Source organism: Lynx rufus, unplaced genomic scaffold, assembly GCF_022079265.1.
Source record: "Lynx rufus isolate CCGP_SWC_20201006 ecotype Redwood Valley unplaced genomic scaffold, mLynRuf1.p SCAF_17, whole genome shotgun sequence".
NCBI classification, from domain to species: domain Eukaryota; kingdom Metazoa; phylum Chordata; class Mammalia; order Carnivora; family Felidae; genus Lynx; species Lynx rufus.
In genome coordinates, this window is record NW_025814831.1 from 757,697 (window position 1) to 779,187 (window position 21,491).

General features: G+C 40.5%; 1 pseudogene and 1 gene segment (V, D, J or C); both read left to right on the forward strand.

Moving 5' to 3' along the window:
• The first annotated feature begins 1,789 nt into the window (after positions 1-1,789).
• LOC124512389 (immunoglobulin heavy variable 3-23-like) lies at positions 1,790-18,416 on the forward strand. The segment is given in 3 exon segments: positions 1,790-1,893; positions 1,995-2,414; positions 18,352-18,416. Coding segments are annotated over 3 exon segments (531 nt in total).
• Positions 18,417-19,164: 748 nt separating this feature from the next.
• LOC124512390 (disintegrin and metalloproteinase domain-containing protein 24-like) lies at positions 19,165-21,364 on the forward strand (annotated as a pseudogene).
• Positions 21,365-21,491: the final 127 nt, after the last annotated feature.

Below are 21,491 nucleotides of genomic sequence, written 5' to 3' on the forward strand. Positions count from 1 at the left end.
AAAGCAAAAATGAACTGCTGGGACCTCATTGAAATAAAAAGCTTCTGCACATTGAAGGCAAACAATCAGCAAAACTAAAATTCAACTGACAGAATGGGAGAAGATATTTTCAAATGACATCTCAGATAAAGGGTTAGTATTCAAAATCTATAAAATCCAAAGGGTTACTATCCAACACCCAAACACAAATAATCCAGTGAAGAAACGGGCAAAAGACATGAATAGACACATCTCCAAAGATGACATCCAGATGGCCAACCAACACATAAAAAAATTCTCCACATCACTCATCATCACGGGAATGCAAATCAAAACCCTAATGAGATACCACCTGACACCTGTCAGAATGGCTAACATTAACAACTCAGGCAACAACAGATGTTGGCAAGGATGCAGAGAGAGGATCTCTTTTGCATTGTTGGTGGGAATGCAAGCTGGTGCAGCCACTCTGGAAAGCTGTATGGAGGTTTGTCAAAAAACTAAAATATAACTACCTTATGACCCAGCAATTGCACTACTAGGCATTTATACACGGGACACAGGTGATCTGTTTCGAAGGGACACATGCACCCCCATGTTTATAGCAGCACTATCAACAATAGTCAAAATACGAAAAGAGCCCAAATGTCCATCGATGGATGAATGGATAAAGAAGATATGGTATATATATACATACAATGGAGTCTTACTGGGCAATCAAAAAGAATGAAATCTTTCCATTTGCAACTACGTGCATGGAACTGGAGGGTATTATGCTAAGTGAAATTAGTCAGTCAGAGAAAGACAAAAATCATATGACATCACTCATATGAGGACTTTAAGAGACAAAACAGATAAACATAATGGATGGGAAACAAAAATAATATAAAAGCATGGAGGGGACAGAGCATAAGAGACTCATATATGGAAAACAAACAGAGGGTTGCTGGAAGGATTTTGGGAGGGGGATGGGCTAAACTGGTAAGGGGGAACTAAGGAATCTAATCCTGAAATCATTGTTGCACTATATGCTAATTTGGATATAAATTTTAATTAATAAAACTAACTAAATGTCCATCAACTGATGAATGGATAAAGAAATTGTGGTTTATATACACAATGGAATACTACGTGGCAATGAGAAAAAATGAAATATGGCCTTTTGTAGCAACGTGGATGGAACTGGAGAGTGTGATGCTAAGTGAAATAAGCCATACAGAGAAAGACAGATACCATATGGTTTCACTCTTAAGTGGATCCTGAGAAACTCAACAGGAACCCATGGGGGAGGGGAAGGGAGAAAAAAAAAAAGACGTTAGAGTGGGAGAGAGCCAAAGCATAAGAGACTGTTAAAAACTGAGAACAAACTGAGGGTTGATGGGGGGTGGGAGGGAGGGGCGGGTGGGTGATGGGTATTGAGGAGGGCACCTTTTGGGATGAGCACTGGGTGTTGTATGGAAACCAATTTGTCAATAAACTTCATAAAAAAAAAAAATAATATATATTAAAAAAGAAAATACTGAGTGATCATGACGTTGAGGTAAAAATTTCTTAAACATTATGCCGAAAACTCCATTAATAAACGTAAAACTCCAAAACTGAAAAAAAACAAAAAGAATTCTTCATATTGTCACACCACCATTCACACAAACTAATGTAGAAGTGCGTCCCTAACCCTGTCATTCACTCTTAAAGAATCAAGTCTAAGTGTGGAGTTTGATATATATGTCAGAGGACATGCAAATAGGGCCCTCTCCGTGATGATAAACCCAGCTCAGCCCCGACCCTGCAGCTGGGAGAGGAGCCCCAGTCCCGGGAGTCCCAGGTGTTCCCATTCTGTGATCGGGACAGAACACAGACACCTCACCATGGAGTTTGTTCTGGGCTGGGTTTTCCTGGTTGCTCTTTTGAAAGGTAATTTATGGTGATCGGGAGACACTGAGTATGTGAGTGGATATGAGTGAGAACCAGTGGATGTGTGACAGTTTCCTGACCAACATGTCTTGTGTCTGTAGGTGTCCAGTGTGACGTGCAGCTGGTGGAGTCTGGGGGAGACCTGGTGAAGCCTGGGGGGTCCCTGAGACTCACCTGTGTAGCCTCTGGATTCACCTTCAGTGGCTATTGGATGAGCTGGGTCCGCCAGGCTCCAGGAAAGGGGCTGCAGTGGGTCGCAGAAATTAGTGGTAGTGGAGGTAGCACAAACTATGCAGACTCCATGAAGGACCAATTCACCATCTCCAGAGACAACTCCAAGAACACACTGTATCTCCAGATGAACAGCCTGAAGACCGAGGACACGGCCACGTATTACTGTGTGAGAGACACGGTGAGGGGACCTCACTGGGAGCCCAGACACAAACCTCCCTGCAGGAGGGGATCAGCACCACCAGGGGATGCACACTATGCACAATTCTGCTTTGAGTGCCCAAGAGCAGGTGCATATGGAGGTTACAGGAAGGTTTCCTGTCTGGGTCTGGGGCTTCCTGTCCACACAGCAGTTTCCCCAGGGAGCCTCCCTGGTTTTATGATTCTATGTTTACCTATTAACGTCTGAATTAGCAACTGTGTTGTCATAGGAAAACTACACTAGCATGCACAAAGACACAGTTGTTTGCCCTTGCTTACTCTGGTCCAACAACATGAGTGAATTACACATTTCCTGAGGCACAATAGCTGAACCGTTACAGGAGTCCCAGATGCACTTCCTGTGCAGCCAGGACCACAGGATCCCACAGCTCCTCCTTATCCTCACCCAGCCCTGGACCCAGTCAAACAACGTCACACTTCCCTCCTGGCACTTGCAACTCAGGACTTTAAGTGAGCTACAGCTTTATTCAATTCCTCTAAACGAGAGATAAATCATCTCCATGTATTAGTCAGGATTCCCTTGAGCAAAGGAACCCAAAGCACATTAGTTTCCATGACAAAAGAGGTTGAGAAGTCCCATGATCTACTGTCACAAGCTGAAGACCCAGGAAAACCAGTGATGTAATTCTTGTCTGATTCTGAACTAGTGTCTAATCTCAGAACGTGGAAAGCTGATGATGTAACTCTCAGAAAAAGGGCCAGAGGAGACCAATATTCCAGTTCAAACAAGCACATGGGAAGCAAAAATGAGGGAATTCTTCCTCCATCTGCATCAGATTCTATTCACAAACTTAATGGAATGGGTGGTGCCCAGGCAAACAGAAACCATGGATGGAAATCCCATTCTCTTCTGGAACACATCACAGACATCCACAGAAACAGTGGTGAATCTGGGCACCCATGACGCAGTCAAGATAACCTATAAAGTTAATCATGAAAAGTCAACCTCCTGTAAACGTGGAGCTCAAAGACTGAAGATTTAAGTCGATTCCATCATTGGGGTGGAGACTGGTGGGCATAGCAGTGCTCCTGTGAAGGAGGGTAGAGGCCCATAAGGGGAACTGTGATCTGAGTATCCCCTGGGCCGCATGAGGAGAGACAATTCCCTTCGTGGAGTGCATTTGGGATACGGGGCATTGCCTCTCATAGGACAGGAGAGCTGACAGGCACTATTAAAATTCCCTGATCATTAGCATAGGAGCCTCTTCTGAGAGCAGCTAGCTGGACACTGCCTTCTTGTTGTTCTTCACCATGAACTCCAAGCCCCTAGTATTCATGCAACTGATCTTCTGGGGTAAACCAACTCTGGGCTAAATCAGGCAGAGCACATCAATACCCTCTCCCAGAGGATCAGTGGGGTCCCTGACATAGTGAGTTCACATAATTTGGAGTTTTCAAATCCAGCTAGAGCTCCTGAGATAAAATGTAAGAGCCCTGTGCCACGAGGGCTGTGCCACCCTGTGCCACCAGATGGGCCAATGGCTTGGACACAGACAGGGTGAAAGCAATTCTGATGGAAGCCTGGGACACACAAGTGTTCTCTCTGTGTGAGGGCTTCCTGAACAGGGGAGACTGGGAACTCCAACTCCAGAGACTAGAGAGGGAGCTGACGCCAATATTTCCTCCCACCAATCAACATTGACAGGTTTCACTCAGCAGCACAGCATCCCCAGTGGAAGCTGAGCCACTAACACCAAGCTCCACCTACTCCTGCTCCCATCAAGTGCTTGCTTACTAGGAAAGAGTGCCTGGCAACCAGACACCACTGCACCCCTTTCTCCAAAGACCACCGTAAACCCCCACACGCACCAAGTCAGCTGATCATACAGTGGGGCATATCCTCAACTCTAGGGGAGATAGGAATTAGCCTCTTTTAACAAGCAGACAAAACTCACCTAGTTAAAACTCACAACACTGGGGACAAGGTCCAACATTCCCCACTGAAGGCAAGGACAAATTCTGCAGAGGACTCTCCTGAGGGACAGAGCACCAAAACACGACAGTACAGTGCCATGGAACATAAAACAAATGCTTCATGAAATGTCAGTCCCTGGACAGTATGTGAACACTTCTCAATAAAGATACTACCCTAGAAGCAGAAAAGATAACAGGATTTTCTAAAACATTTAAGAAGGCAGAGACATAGACAACAACATGATGGAGGAATTCATCCTAAAAGAAAAAACGATAATAGGTCATTGTGAGGGATATAATTAAAACACATACAAATAATATGTTTCAAACAGAATTTCTAAAAACTCTTATAATGAAACAGGATTTTAAAAAGTATCATAAGGATACCAGCTGTGCTTGAGGAAAATATATGAGACATGAGGGATACCCTTACTGCAAACAGAAAAGACCTAAAACCTAGTCAGGATGAAATTTTAAATGTTGTAACCGAGATGTGAAATTGATTGGATATAATGACCTCAAGGCTGAAAGAAGCAGATGAACGAGGAAGGCACATTGAAGATAAAATTATGGGGGAAATGAAGCTGGGAGGAAGAGGAAAATTAAAATATTGCATCACAAACTTAGGGAAATCAGCAACTCCATAAACTGTAATAACATTCTTTTGAAAGGAGTCCCAAAAGAAGTGGAGAAAAAGAGTGAATTATAGAGAAAATTTCCACAAGCTGGGGAAGGAAACAGATGTCCACATATAGGAGGCAGAGAGAACACCCATTAAAATAAAAAAATAAAATTAAAAAAAAGCAGGCCAACTCTGAGACATATCATAGGAAGAATGGCAAAACATTCAGATAAAGAAAAACCCTAAAAGCAGCAACACAAAAGAAGTCGCTAACTAACAAGGGAAGATTAAAAACACAATGGCAGTTGTCTCCACAGACACCTTCATGCAAGTAGGGAGTGGCATCATATCCTCAACATGTGCAATTGAAAATTACGCAGCCAAGAATAGTTTCTCCAGTAAGGCAGTCATTCAGATACAAGGAGTGATAGAATTTCCAAGACAAACAAAAACCAAAGAAGTTCATCGTCTCTAAATCAGCCCTGAGAGAAATTAAAGGGGACTCTTTGAGTGGGAAGGAAGACTAGAAGGGAATTCTTCCTCCATCTGCATCAGATTCTATTCACAACCTTAATAGAATGGGTGGTGCCCAGGCAGACAGAAACCATGGATGGAAATCCCATTCTCTTCTGGAACACATCACAGACATCTAGGAATAAACAGAGTAACAAAGACTAGGAATAAACAGAGAAAATCTCCGGAAACAATCACTCTAGAGGTATTACAATGGCACTAATTTTATGTCTATCAATAATCACTGTGAATGTAAAAGTGCAACATCCTCCAATCAAAAGACATAGGATATCAGAATGGACTAAGACAAGTACAAGATCCTCCTATACACTGCACGCAATTGAGTCATGTTCAACTTAAAATACCTATAGATTGAAAATGAGGGGAGGTAGAACAATTTATCATGCTAGTGGACGTCAAAAGAAAGTTCCAGTACTATACTCATATCACACTACCTAGATTTCAAACCAAAGTTCATTACAAGAGATCAGGAAGGCAGTATATCATCATAAAGGGGTCTATCCAACAAGAAGATCTGAAGCTTTAAATATTTATACCCAGGGGCACCTGGGTGGTGCAGTCGGTTAAGCGTCCGACTTCAGCCAGGTCACGATCTCGCGGTCCGTGAGTTCGAGCCCCGCGTCAGGCTCTGGGCTGATGGCTCAGAGCCTGGAGCCTGTTTCCGATTCTGTGTCTCCCTCTCTCTCTGTCCCTCACCCGTTCATGCTCTGTCTCTCTCTGTCCCAAAAATAAAAAAAAAATTTATACCCAAAAAATGTAAGCACTGAAATATATAAATCAGTTAATAAGAGACATAAACTCATTGATAATATACAATAGTAATAATAGAGAACATTAACACTCCACTTACAGCAATGGACAATCTGAGCTGAAAATCAATAAGGAAACAATGGCTTTCAAAGACACACAGACTGAATGGACTTAACAGTTATATTCAGAACATTCCATCCTAAAGCACCAGAATACACATTCTTTTTGAGTGCGCATGGAACATTCTCCAGAACAGATCACATAATCTGCCACAAATCAGCCCTCTACAAGTACAAAAAGATTGAGATCATTCCATGCGCATTTTCAAACCACAACACTATGAAACTTGAAGTCAACCACAAAAAAATTTGGGCAACACCACCAATACATTAGGTTAAAGAACATTGTAGTAAAAGCTGAATGAGATTTTCAGGAAATTACAGAAGCAATACAAAATACATAGAAGCAAATGAAAATGAAAACATTCCAGTTCCAAACCATCTGGATGCAGCAAACTTGATGGAAGAGTGAAATGTGTAGCAGTACAGGCCAAGCTCAAGAAAGAAGAAAAGTTCAAACACATAACCCCTTTACAACTAAAGGAGCTAGAAAAAGGCCAGCCAATGAACCCTAAAGCCGGAAGGAGCAGGTAAACAAAAAGATTAGAGCAGAAATAAATGATATAGAAACAAAGAAAAACAGTAGAACAGATGAATGAAACTATAAGTTGGTTTTTGTAAGAATAAATAAAAATGATAAACCCAAGAGCAGACTTAGCAAAAACAAAAGAGAAAGGACAAAATAAATATAATTAGAATTTGAGAGGAGACATTGCAACTAACACCACAGAAATACAACTATGAGAAAATAGTTTGGAAATTTATATGCCAACAAATTGGGCAATCTGGAAGAAAAGGATAAATTCCCAGAATAATGTAAACTACCTAATCTGAAATAGGGAGAAGTAGAAAACGGGAACAGACTGATAATGAGCAAAGAAATTGAATCATTAATCAAAAATCTACTGACACACAAAATTCCAGGACCAGATAAGTTCACAGGTGAATTCTACCAGATATTTAAGAAGAGTGTCAAATATTCTATTTAAGTAGAATAGAATATTCCCATCTTCACAAACTGTTTCAAATAATAGAAATTGAAAGAAGACTTCTAAATTGATTCTATAAGATCAGTATGACCATGGTTCCAAACCAGATTAAACTCCACTAAAAATGAGACTTAAACAGTCCACTAGCCCTACTGAGCATGGATGCAACAATTGTCAAGAAAATACTTGCAAATGAATCCAACAATACATTAAAAGGATCCTTTAACGTGACCAGGTGGGATTTATTCCTTGGCTGGAAGGGTGGTTCAATAGTCAGAAATAAGTCAATGTAATACATACCATCAATCAGAGAAAGCATATGAACGATATGACCCTCTCAATAGATGCAAAAAAAAAACATTTGACAAAGTACAGCATCCTTTCTTCATAACACCCTCAACAAGGGATACAGAAAACACACCTCGACATCATAAAGTCCATACATGAAAACCCCACAGCTAATATCCTCAGTGGGTAAAAAAAAAAAAAAGAAAAAAAAAACTTTTCCACTACTGTCAGGAATATAAGAGGTATATCCACTCCCATCAGTCTACTTAACATAGCACTGGAAGTCTTATCCTCAAAAACAGTCAACAAAAAAATAAAGGTATTCAAGTTGGCAAAGAAGAAGTCAAACTTGCCCTCTTCACAGATGACATGACACTCTATATAGAAAACTCAAGACTCCACCAAAATATTGCAAGAACCCATACGCAAATTCAGCTAAGTCACAATATACAATACAAACACAGTGAAATCTACTGCATTTCTACACAGCAATAATGAAGAAACAGAAAGATAAATCAAAAAACAATCCATCCCGTTTACAATTGCACCAAAAATAATAGGATATCTAAAGAGTTAAAATATCTATACTCTGAAAACTATAAAAACAGTGAAAGAAACTGAGGATGACACAAAGACATGGAAACACCTTCAATGTTCGTGGATTTAAGGAGCAAGTAGTGTTGAAATGTCTATGCTACACAAAGAAACGGGAGACTTCATGATTATGGATTTCATGCTATATTACAAAGCTGTACTCATCAAGACAGTAAGCTACAAGCACAAAAGAGACACATAGATCAAAAGAACAGACTAGTAAACCCAGATATGGACTCACAAATGTATGGCCACCTCATCTTGGATGAAGTAGGAAAGACTATGGAATGGGAAAAAAGACAGTCTTGTCAACAAAGGGTGTTGGGAAAACTGGACCAGAACATGAAAAAGAATGAAACTGAACCACTTTCTTACTCTATACAAAAAATAAATCTAAATGGGTGAAAGACCTAAATGTGAGACAGGAGACCATCAAATCCTAGAGGAGAACACAGGCAGCAACCTCCTGGACATCAGACATAGCAACTTCTTACTAGATGTGTCTTGAGAGGCAAGGGAAATAAAAGCAAACTTGAACCACTGGGACGTCATCAAAATGAAAAGCTTCTGGACAGCTAAAGAAACAATTAATCTAAAAGGCATTCTACAGAATTTAAAATGGTAATTGCAAACCACATATCTGATAAATGCTTACTATCCAAACTCTATAAAAAAAAAACTTCTCAAACTCAACACCCAAAATACAAAGAATCCAGGGGAGAAATGGGCAGAAGACATGAGGAGATACTTTTCCAAACAAAGCATTCAGATGGCTAACCGACACACGAACATATGCTCAACATCACTCATCATCAGGGAATTACAAACCAAAACTACAATGAGAGATGACCGCACACCTGTCAGAATGGCTACAATTAACAACTCAGGAAACAACAGGTATTGATGAGGAAGAGGAGAAACAGGAACCCTTTTATACTCTTGGTGGGAATGCAAAGTACCCGGATCATTCCAGAAACAGTTTAAAAACTAAAAATGAAACTACCTTCCACTCCAGCAATTGCTCTACTAGGAATTCACCCAAAGGATAGAAAAATTCTGATTTGAGGACACACGTGCACCCCAATGTTTACAGCAGCATTAACCATGACAGCCAAACTCCGCAGAGACCAAAAGTCCCCCAAGTGATGAATCTGCTATACGTATAGAATGGAATATTAGACAGTCAGAAAAAAATGAAATCTTGCCATTTGCAATGATGTTGATGCAGCTGGAGGGTATCATGCTAAATGAAGTAAGTCGGTCAAAGAAATACAGACACCATATGATTTCCTCATGTGGGGAATTTAAGAAACACAACAGATGATCATAAGGGAAGGGAAAAAAGAGCAAGAAATCATAAAGAACTCTAAGGTTAGAGAACAAAAAGGGTTGCTGAAGGGCAGGTGTGTGGGGGATAGGATAATGCGTGATGGGGATTAACTAGGCCATACGTTGCGATGAGTACTGGGTGTCAGTGTAAGTGATAAATCAATAAATTCTACTACTGAAATTAATATCACACAATGTTTTAACTAACAAAAATGTAAACACAAACTTAAAAATTAAAAATGTGGGAAAAAAAGAAGGGAGAATTATTGTCACAAATTCTCATGAACATGGAATTTAAGGTAGTGAGTCTAGCGTCTTGCATTTACCCATTTTATCCCTAAGGTAGTGGACATTAATAATGTATGCATGAATTTTCACAGCGGTGCCAGGTGGGCTGGAATTCAAACCACAACTGACCTTCTCAACTCCACTGTGCCCACACATCATGGGAAGCTTGTCAAGACACCTGCACAAGAACCCAGGTTGGGTCTCAGTAGGGACCCACATCTGCAGAACTGGAAAGAGTAGAGACTTAACACTTCCTGAGAAGCTCTGGGTTTCCTCCCCCGACCTGAAATCTCAGTTCCCTTGTCTTCCTTTCCTGTCTTTTCAAAGAACCGTGTACCCTGTTAGTGGTGCATGAAAGTGAGGGGCTACATGTTCTGTAAACATTCAATATGATAGATCACATACAAGGGAACAAAATAAAGTCCATATGGTACAGCCTGTCTTGCAGCTCCTATCACCCAATGTGGAAGACTACAAATAAACCTATGTATTCTTTGGTAACAAACTGCACAGCACGTTGGAAAAGCATTAAGAGATGAGAAGCCTGGAAGAATTCCACAAATGCAGATATGAGCTCCCCTTGGAAGGAAAAACAAAAATTATAGTCCCAAACATGCAAGAGTAAAATAATTTTAGGAAATGATACAAGAGTTTCAATGTGTTCTATTCATGAAGTGTCTGAAAAGTGTCTGAAAGTGACAATGCAAAAAATGGATTTTCAGGGTTTCACATAGAATTTCAAAGGAAAAATCCTGTGTCAAGGACTCGGTTGTTTGCACAGAGCTCAATGGCTCCTGAGACATATAGAAAGCCCACCACCTGAAAAGGTAAACGTGTTTTTTGACCCAGGAGCACATCTATCAAATCTGAGAAAGAACGAAATATGGCCCTTTGTAGCAACGTGGATGGAACTGGAGAGTGTGATGCTAAGTGAAATAAGCCATACAGAGAAAGACAGATACCATATGTTTTCACTCTTATGTGGATCCTGAGAAACTTAACAGAAACCCATAGGGGAGGGGAAGGAAAAAAAAGAGGTTAGAGTGGGAGAGAGCAAAGCAGAAGAGACTGTTAAAAACTGAGAACAAACTGAGGGTTGATGGGGGGTGGGAGGGAGGGGAGGGTGGGTGATGGGTATTGAGGAGGGCACCTTTTGGGATGAGCACTGGGTGTTGTATGGAAACCAATTTGTCAATAAATTTCATATATATAAAATAAAAAAAATATTAAAAATTAAATCATATAAAGCCCTTTTTAAACTAAAAAAAAAGAAATAAATGATATAGAAACAAACAAAAACAGTAGAACAGATGAATGAAACTATAAGTTGCTTTTTTAAGAATAAATAAAAATTAAAAACCCAAACTTAGCAAAGTCTTAGGGCAGACTTAGCAAAAACAAAAAAGAAAGGATGAAAGTAAATAAAATCAGAATTTGAGAGGAGAGATTGCAACTAATACCACAGAAATACAACTCTGAGAAAATAGTTTGGAAATTTATATGCCAACAAATGGGGCAATCTGGAAGAAATGGATAAATTCCCAGAATAATGTAAACTACCTAAACTGAAAAAGGAAGAAATAGAAAACGTGAACAGACTGATAATGAGCAAAGAAATTGAATCAGTAATCAAAAATCTACTGACACACAAAAGTCCAGGGCCAAATAGCTTCCCAGGTGAATTCTACCAGATATTTAAAGAAAGTGTAAAAATTCTACTTAAGTAGAATAGAATATTCCAGTCTTCACAAACTCTTCTAAATAATAGAAGTGGAAAGAACACTTCCAAATTCATTCTTATAAGGCCAGTATGACCACGGTTCCAAACCAGATTAAACCCCACTAAAAATGAGACTTAGAGACCACTAGCCCTAATGAGCATGGATGCAACAATTGTCAAGAAAATACTGGCAAATTGAATCCAACAATACATTAAAATGATCCTTTAACACGACCAGGTGGGATTTATTCCTTGGCTGTAAGCATGGTTCAACAGTCACAAATAAATCAATATAATACATACCATCAATCAGAGAAAGGATACAAATTATATGACCCTCTCAATAGATGCAAAAAAAAATTTGACAAAGTACAACATCCTTTCTTGATAAAACCCTCAACAACGGACAGAGCAAACACACCTCGACATCATAAAGTCCATACATGAAAACCCCACAGCTAATACCTCAGTGGGGAAAAAAAAAATTTCCTTTATGGTCAGGAACACAAGAGGGATGTCCACTCCCATCATTCTACTTAACATAGCACTGGAAGCCTTATCCTCAAAAACAGACAATAAATAAATAAATAAATAAATAAATAAATAAATAAAGGCATTCAAGTTGGAAAGGAAGAAGTCAAACTTGCCCTCTTCACAGATGACATGACACTCTATATAGAAAACTCAAGAATCCACCAAAATATTGCAAGAACTAATACACAAATTCAGCAAAGTCACAATATACAATATCAACATAGTGAAATCTACTGCATTTCTACACAGCAATAATGAAGAAACAGAAAGATAAATCAAAAAACAATCCATCCCGTTTACATTTGCACCAAATATAATAGGATACCTAAAGTGTTAAAATATCTATACTCTGAAAACAGTAAAAACGGTGAAAGAAACTGAGGATGACACAAAGAGATGGAAACACCTTCAATGTTCATGAATTTAAGGAGCAAGTAGTGTTGAAATGTCTATGCTACACAAAGAAACGGGAGACTTCATGATTATGGATTTCATGCTATATTACAAAGCTGTACTTATCAAGACAGTAAGCTACAAGCACAAAAGAGACACACAGATAAATAGAACAGAATAGTAAACCCAGATATAGATTCACAAATGTATGGTCAACTCATCTTGGATGAAGTAGGAAAGACTATGTAATGGAAAAAAAAGATAGTCTTGTCAACAAAGAGTGTTGGGAAAACTGGACCAGAACATGCAAAAGAATGAAACTGGACCACTTTCTTACTCCATACACAAAAATAAATCCAAATGGGTGAAATACCTAAATATGACACAAGAGACCATCAAAATCCTAGAGAGGAACACAGGCAGCAAACTCTTGGACATCAGACATAGTAACTTCTTACTAGACGAGTCTCGAGAGGCAAGGGAAACAAAAGCAAACTTGAACTACTGGGACCTCATCAAAATAAAAAGCTTCCGCACAGCTAAAGAAACAATCAACTAATCTAAAATGCATCCTACAGAATTCAAAAAGGTGTTTGCAAATGACATATCTGATAAAGGCTTACTGTCAAAAAACTATAAAGAACTTCTCACAATCAACACCAAAAATACAAAGAATCCAGTGAATAAATGGACAGAAGACATGAGGAGACATTTTTCCAAAGAAAGCATCCAGATGGCTAACCGACACATGAAAAGATGCTCAGCATCAGTCATCAGGGAAACACAAATCAAAACTACAATGAGAGATGACTGCACACATGTCAGAATGACTACAATTACAACTCAGGAAACAACAGGTGGAGATGAGGATGAGGAGAAAAGGGAACCCTTTTACACTCTTGGTGGGAATGCAAAGTGCCCAGACCATTGAAGAAAACAGTTTAAAACTGAAAAATGAAACTAACTTGCACTCCAGCAATTGCTCTACAAGGATTCATCCAAAGGATACAAACTTCTGCTTTGAGGAAGCACATGACCCCAATGTTTACAGCAGCATTAACAATGACAGCCAAACTGAGGAAAGAGACCAAAAGTCCACCGAGTGATGAACGAGCTATATGCATAGAATGGAATATTACTCAGTCATAAAAAAGAATGGATCTTGCCATTTGCAAAGATGTTGATGCATCTAGAGGGTATAATGCTAAACGATGTAAGTCAGTCGATGAAAGACAAATACCATATGATTTCCTCATATGAAGAATTTAAGAAACACAACAGATGATCCTAGGGGAAGGGTAAAAAGAGCAAGAACTCATAAAAAACTCTAAGGTTAGAGACCAAACTGAAGGTTGCTGGAGGGCAGGTGTGTGGGGGATGGGATAATGGGTGATGGGGATTGCGGAGGCCAGGTGTTGTGATTCGTACTGGGTGTTAATGTAAGTGATGAACCAATAAATTCTACTATTGAAATTAATATTACACAATATGTTAACTAACAAATTTAAAAACAAACTTAAAAAATTTAAAAAGTGGAAAAAAAGAAGGGAGAATTGTTGTCACAAATTGTCATGAACATGGAATCTAAGGTAGTGAGTCTAACATCTTGCATTTACTCATTTCATTCCTAACAGGTAGTAGACATTAATTAACATACTCATGAATTTTCACAGCGGTGCCAGGTGGGCTGGGATTCAAACCACAGCTGCCCTTCCCAACTCCACTGTGCCCACACATCATAGGCAGCTTGTCCAGACACCTGCACAAGAACCCAGGTTGGACCTCAGCAGGGACCCACATACACATAACTGGAAAGTGTGGGGACTTGATGCTTCCTGAGAAGTTCTGGGTTTCCTCCCCAGACTTGCTGTCTCAGCTCCCTTGTCTTCCTTTCCCATCTCTTTTGAAAAGAATCGTCTCCTGTTACTGGTGTATGAACGTGTTTTCTATAAACATTCAATATGACAGATCACTTACAAAGGGACAATAAAAAAGGCCATATGGTGCAGCCTGCCTCACAGCTCCTATCACCCAATGTGGCAGAGTGCAAATAAACTTAAATATGCATTGGTAAAAACTGAACAGCACGTTGAAAACGCATTAACAGATGAGAAGCCTGGAAGAATTCCACGAATGCAGATATGAGCTCCCCTTGGAAGGAAGAAGAAAAATTTTAGTCCCAAACACGCAAGAGTAAAATAATTTTAGGAAATGATAAAACGGTTGCAGTGTGTTCTATTCATGAAGTGTCTGACAGTGACAATGCACAACATGAATTTTCAGGGTTTCACATAGAATTGCAAAGGAAAAATCTTGTGTCAAGAACTCGACTGTGTGCACAGAGCTCAACAGCTCCTGAGACATAAAGAAAGCCCGCCACCTGGAAAGGTAAATATCTTTTTTGACCCCAGGAGCACATTTATGAAATCTGATGAGCATTCTGGCGCAAGAGACACAGCACAGCAATTCTTGTGAAATTTGACTTCAATTTCAGCATGAGAACAGAATTTCCATATATTATGATAAAACCATGCCATGAAAATGAGTCCCTAGAGTCTATAAACTTAAAAACAAACAACAAAACACTAAGTCTCCAGAGACCAATTAGGGAACAAGTCAACATTGAGATAAACCAGATAAAAAGAATACTTTTAGTTACATTGTAAATCAAGAAATGAGTGGGGTGCCTGGGTGGTTCCGTTGGTTAAGTTTCTGATTTCAGCTGAGGTCTTGATGTCAGGGTTTGTGAGACTGACCTGTTGCCAGGCTCTATGCTGACAGCTCAGAACCTAGAGCCTGCTTCAGATTCCTTGTCTCCCTCACTCTCTGCTTTTCCCACTCACGTTCTGTCTCTCTTTATATATATCAAGAATAAACATTTTTAAAAAATATTAGTCACAAGCAATCAATCATCAAGAAAACAAAAATTATAGTTAAGAACACAAGACCCATAAAAAGAAATGGTATAATTTCACTTTGTGAAAATCAGATACGTTTTTGTGCCCACGTGACAATCAATTGTAAGGTAAGTTACAGAGTAAGAGACAATATTCACAAATTGCATAAAGACCGAGGGACCTGCATCTTGAATATGCTAAGAAGCCTCAACAGTCAATAGGAAACAAGGAAACAAACCTCCATAAAACAAGCAAGCCTTGTGTAGTAGAAGTCCTATCCTTGAGGTAATAGACACATTAGGTACGGACTGGAGAAGACTCTTCATGCCATCAACTGTCAAGGAAATTCAAATCAAGAACGCAATAGATGCCCTATACACAGATCCCTATGGCTCCGGAATGAAAACAACACTGACAACAACATCCAGGTGAGAATCCAGCACACTTGGGGCCTCAAACAATGCAGGAAGGATTGAAAAATAAACACCAGCTCTGGAAAATCTTTGGCTGTTGCTTATGAAATTGTACAAGGGTGACTTAACATGTAACCTGGCAATGCCAATCCCAAATATTTTCCCCCAAAGAATGAAATCCCATGGTCACAAAATAAGTGGTGTGTAAATATTTATAGCATCCTTCTTAGTGTTAGAGCTAAGAATAAGGCAAAGTCTTTCTAAATATAAAGGAATAAACCAAGTATGAAACTTCCATCAATAGGATACTTGTCCAGAGAAATGTGACACTACTGATGCACACCTGAAACCAGGTGAACATCAGAGACATGATGTGGAGGGAAGGACGGTAGTCTCAAAGATTACAAAGGTGGTGTGGCCTGGGACATTCACACAGCCAGCCCAGGGTGACAGTGTATGGTTGGGTTTCTTTATCTCTTTCTGCCCAACACTCACATGATAAGTTCCTCTGCCTCATGTTGAATGCTGTCCTGCGTTCAACAATGCTCTCATGTTTCAACACTCCACAGACTAAACCCTACAACCTCGGACTCCTCTGAATGGAGAGTTGCTGAGGCCATAATCTTATATGTGTTCTGACAGGAGCTGTTGCCTCCACTGTCCCAGGCTCTGGCTCTCTCCTGCATGTAAGCAGGAGTAGATTAGGAATCTTCCACTGAATCCATTTGTCTCCTGCACCTGACTCTCCCACAACATGAGGCCCAGACCTTCCTCACACTCAGCTGGAAATGAATTCACTTGTACATGAACAGATCTGCACCTCGGTTTAGTGGACCAGCTCCACCTTTCCCTGGACTAAACTCTGGTAAAAGGTCTGCAGCTACAGGTGTGGACAAACAGGATTCTCTCCTCACTCAGTTTGGAAACTGAGGGCTCAGTTTAAGAGGGGGTGACAGCTTCACATCTTTTTGGCTTGCTTGTCCTACTGGCACGAGACCCCTGCCATATAAGTCAGGTCTGGAGCGACCAGGTTCCTAGCATCATTGACACTGAATAAAACAAATAATCTGGTGAAGAAATGGTCAGAAGACATGAATAGACATTTTTCAAAGAAGACTTCCAGATGGTGAAAAGACACATGTAATGAGGCTCATTGTCACTCATGGTCAGGGAAACATAAATCAAAACCAGAATGAGATAACACCTCACACCTGTAAGGATGGATAAAATTAACATGGTGGGAATGCAAACTGGTTCAGCCAATCTGGAAAATAGTGTGTATATTCCTCAAAAAAAATTAAAAATAGAACTATCCTGTGATCAAGCAATTGCTTTACTAGGTATTTACCCAAAGGATACCAAAATACTGATTCGAAGTGGCACAGGCACCCCAATGTTTACAGAAGCCCTAGCAACAATAAGCAAATTGTGGAAGAGCCCAAATATCCATCAAGAGACAAACACATAAAGAAAATGTGGTAAATATATACAATGGAATATTACTCAGCCATCAAAAAGAATGAAATCTTGCCATTTACAACAATGTGGGTTGTTGTAAATGGCAAGATCTTGCCATTTACAAGATCTTGCCATTTACAACAATGTATTAACCTAAGTGAAATAAGTCAGTAAGAAAAAGTCAAATATCATATGATTTCACTCGTATGTGGAACATAAGAAACACAACATAGGGGAAGGCAAAATAAAATAAGATAAAAACAGAGAATAGGATACCGGAAGAGACTCTTAAATACAGATAACAAACCAAGGGAGGTGAGGAAGGTGGGCTAAAAGGGAGGTGGGCATTAAGAAGGGCACTTGTTGAAATGAGAACTGTGTGTTATATGTACGTGATGAATCACTAAATTCTACACCTGAAATCAATACTACACTGTAGGTTAACACACTTGTATTTAAATTTAAAATATTACAATAAAATTAAATACATACATATATGCACTATTGGGAGTACCTCAAAATACCAAGCTTCTGCACAGTGAAGGAAACAATAAGCAAAACTAAAAGGCAACCTACGGAGTGGAAGAAGATATTTATAAATGGCATATCCTCAGGGTTAAGATCCAAAGTATGTACTTTTTTAAAATTATTTTCACTTATCAGTACAGAGTGTGTGTCCATGCATACTTTGTGTGAGAAGCAAAACTCGTGTATTGTGGGAAGATCTCACTGAAACTGAGATCCACCCTCTTCACTAAATTTAACCGTACAATACAGTATTGTTAACTACACATGTAACATTGTGGAGAAGACCTCTAGAACTTAGTCGTCTTGCATAACAGAAAATCACAACCCTTGATATCTAACCCTCATTGCCCCTCGCTGCCAGCCCCTGGCAACTGCCACTCCACTCTCTGTTTTATTGTTATCAAAACCCAAATTCAGCTGCCTGTTGCTGGAAAGGTCAACGTTCAAAGTTTTAGTTTTGGTGGGAAAGGAATTTGAGCTTTATTCAGAAGGCCAGCCACTGGTGAGAATGCAGACTCTTGTCCAAAAGCCACCTCTGAGGGTTTCTGCCTGACCCAGGTGTTTTTAAAGTAGTAGAGGGTACTTAATCAAACAAGGGAGTTCCATGGTTGATAACGTCTTTTGATCATGTGCAGATTCCATGGTACAAGCTGCCAAAGTTACCTCAACTCCCCTGCATCTCCAGCTGAGGAGGGAATGACACATGCATGGGAGGAGACTGCCAGAGGCCTGGAAATAACCCCAATAAGGGATTAGAGTGGAAAAACCTTGGGGCTCACATATGGTCAGCAGTATTTTCTGTTCTCACCAGCTGGCATAAAAAATACTAAAATACAACCTTGTAGTTCACCAAGCATCACACAGAATACTGGCAAATGTTTTCCTCAGTAAACTCAGAGGAAGCTTGAAACCAAAAACTGAAAGAAACAAATTGCTTCAAATCTAAAATCTAACCAGAATGAGACACGAAAAACGACAAAGCTATTTTTTTCATCACCTATAAAGGTAAAATTGACAATGTCCACCTACGCATCCCAAGGAAGTAGGAAACAGTGGTCTCCATAATGAGGAAAAGTAATCAGAGAAAATAACCCAGCAATACCACAGGACATTGAATTGGTAGAGAAGTTCAGGGTGTTAAATATGCATATCCCATATTCACTAGCTTGAGGAAAGATGGAATGTGTTGAATAGAGCCATACCTCTGGGTCCAAGTCCCCACTATGTCCATGTGAGCACTCTTGAACTGGCCCACCTGCCTCTCCCACATCCACCCCACCAGAACTGATGTGCAGGGTCACCCAATGCCACACCCTGTGACTGTTACCTAACCCCACAGGTGGCCCCCAGGTGCAGGGTGCTGGCCACCTGGCACAGCCCTCTGTTCTCTCAGATTACCTAGACCTGGATTTGCTGAGGATCCTCCATTTATCCATTCTCACTGGCAGATGTCCCTGAGCAGGAGCATGAGGCTGGCAGAAGGCCAGGTCACCCTGAGGGCATACCTCTTACTATTTGCACTCTGGGCAGTGCTGGCTCCTGTCCAGGATTCTCAAGGGCGTCCCTCATGGCGCTACATCTTTCTGAGGTGGTAATTCCCAAGAAGGAGCTGCACAACAGCAAGGGCATTCAGATGACTGGCTGGCTGTCCTGTAGCCTGTGTTTTGGGGACTAGAGATACGTTATCCACATGCGGTGAAAGAAACCCTTTTGGTCCAGACATCTGCTGATGATGACTCAGGATGATCAGGGAGACTTGCAGATGGACTACCCCTCCATGCCTCCAGATTGTTACTACCTCAGCTACCTGGAGGAAATTCCTCTTTCCATGGTCACCATGGACACGTGCTATCAGGGCCTTGAAGGTATCATGAAGTTGGATGAACTTGCCTATGAAATCGACGCCTCAGCGATTCCCAACATTTGAACACATTGTTTCTCAGAGAGTGGCAGACACCAATGCAATGGGACCTACTTATAACCTGGGATATAAGGAGGATAGGGACCCCTATTCCTCAAGCAAATACCAGTGCAGTGCTCAGGATCTCTAGTAAGTTGTAGTCATCCCATCACGGAATTTTGCTCTCAGACCCTAAACAATATACAGTGTGTTCAACCACGTGTCAAAATGTGCCCAATTCCTAATAAGGCTAGTTAGCTTAATTGACTCATTGTTTCATGGGATTCATGTAAGTTACTATATTGGTTTCATGATAGTTTATAATGAGAGATCCAGATAACATGTGCAAATATGTGTTGCATAAGAGTCCTTTTTTTTCAATACTATGAGTCCAAGTGTTTTTGAATTCTTAAACCACATTCATCCTTAGTTGCGATTTGAGATGGATCCCATGAATGTAATTTCAGTCCAGTTGTATGTAGTATATGCCATCCACAAAGCCCCATCATGATGGGTTATTTAGGCAGACATTATTTACTCTTGTCTGTCATAGCAACACCTCAGATTGCAAAAAAATATTGGTTTGTGGGTTGATACTGATGAATATGCTTGCCAGAAAAAGTCCAACTGCATTAGGACCCAATTCCCTTGTATACCTGAAGCTTTCAGTAAGTGTTCCTTCATTCATACACAGTACATAGTCAGTGGCAGATTAGCAAGTGCCTCTTCAACATCTAAATGGTGCACTGAAATAACAGCTTGACCCACAATCATTTTCGAAACTACTTAGCTGACACAGGCAAGCAGTGTGACTGCAGCTCCATAGAGCAGTGCTACAGCAATCCGTGCTGTATGAGTGATTGTATTTTAACCCATGGCAGCAAATGGAATACAGGCAGATGCTATACAAACTGCACCTATTCCGATGCTGGGACACTCTGCAGTCCAATCCAAAATATATGTGATCTTCCAGAGTCCTGACGTTGGGTGTCTGTGGAGTGCCCTGATGACTTCTATATGCAAGATGGAACCTCGTGTGCTGAAGAGGGCTGCTGCTATCATGGAAACTGCACTGACCGCACTATGCACTGCCAAGAAATCTTTGGCAGAATTTCTGGGAAAGATGAAGATGTCTGCTGTGCCATAAATCACAAAGGCTGCCGACATGGACACTGCAGAAGACCCCAGGGAATTCAACACTGAACACTGTTCCCACACAGACTTGCCTTGTGGAAGGCTGCAGTGTAAGAATGTCACACATCTCCCTCAGCTGCAAAAGCATGTTGGATTCCATCCGTCTGAGATCTCAGCGTTCTGATGTTTGGGGCTGGATTTGCATCGTAGCACAGGAACCAAGATTGGTCATGTGAGAACGGGTATGTCATGTGCTCCTGGAAAGTTCTGTCAGAACACCTACTGCACTGGCAGTATGGCTCAGCTGAATTATGACTGTATCCCAGAGAAATGCAGTCACAGAGGGATTTGCAACAATAAGAGGAACTGCCATTGCCACATAGGCTGGGATCCTCCACGATGCACTGGATGAGGCACTGGTGGGAGCACTATCAGTGGACCCCTCCAAGAAGAGCTCAATCAGTCAGCAAAGTCAGGGATCCCTGGTATATCTCATACTGGTTTTTAGTCCCATTTAAGCCATAATAGCTGCATTCCTTGTGGTTCACCACAAATGTCAAATTATCAACACCGAGAAAGTTAAGGGACTGATTGTTGCTGACGACAATCCATAATTAGCCTCCTGACTGCTGAACAACTATAGACAATCCAACTGGCACATGTGTGAAAATACAGTAATGAGGCTGCAGAGCTGACATCCACGTTTCCGGGGGTCTGCGGGAGACACAGGAGTCCACAGGC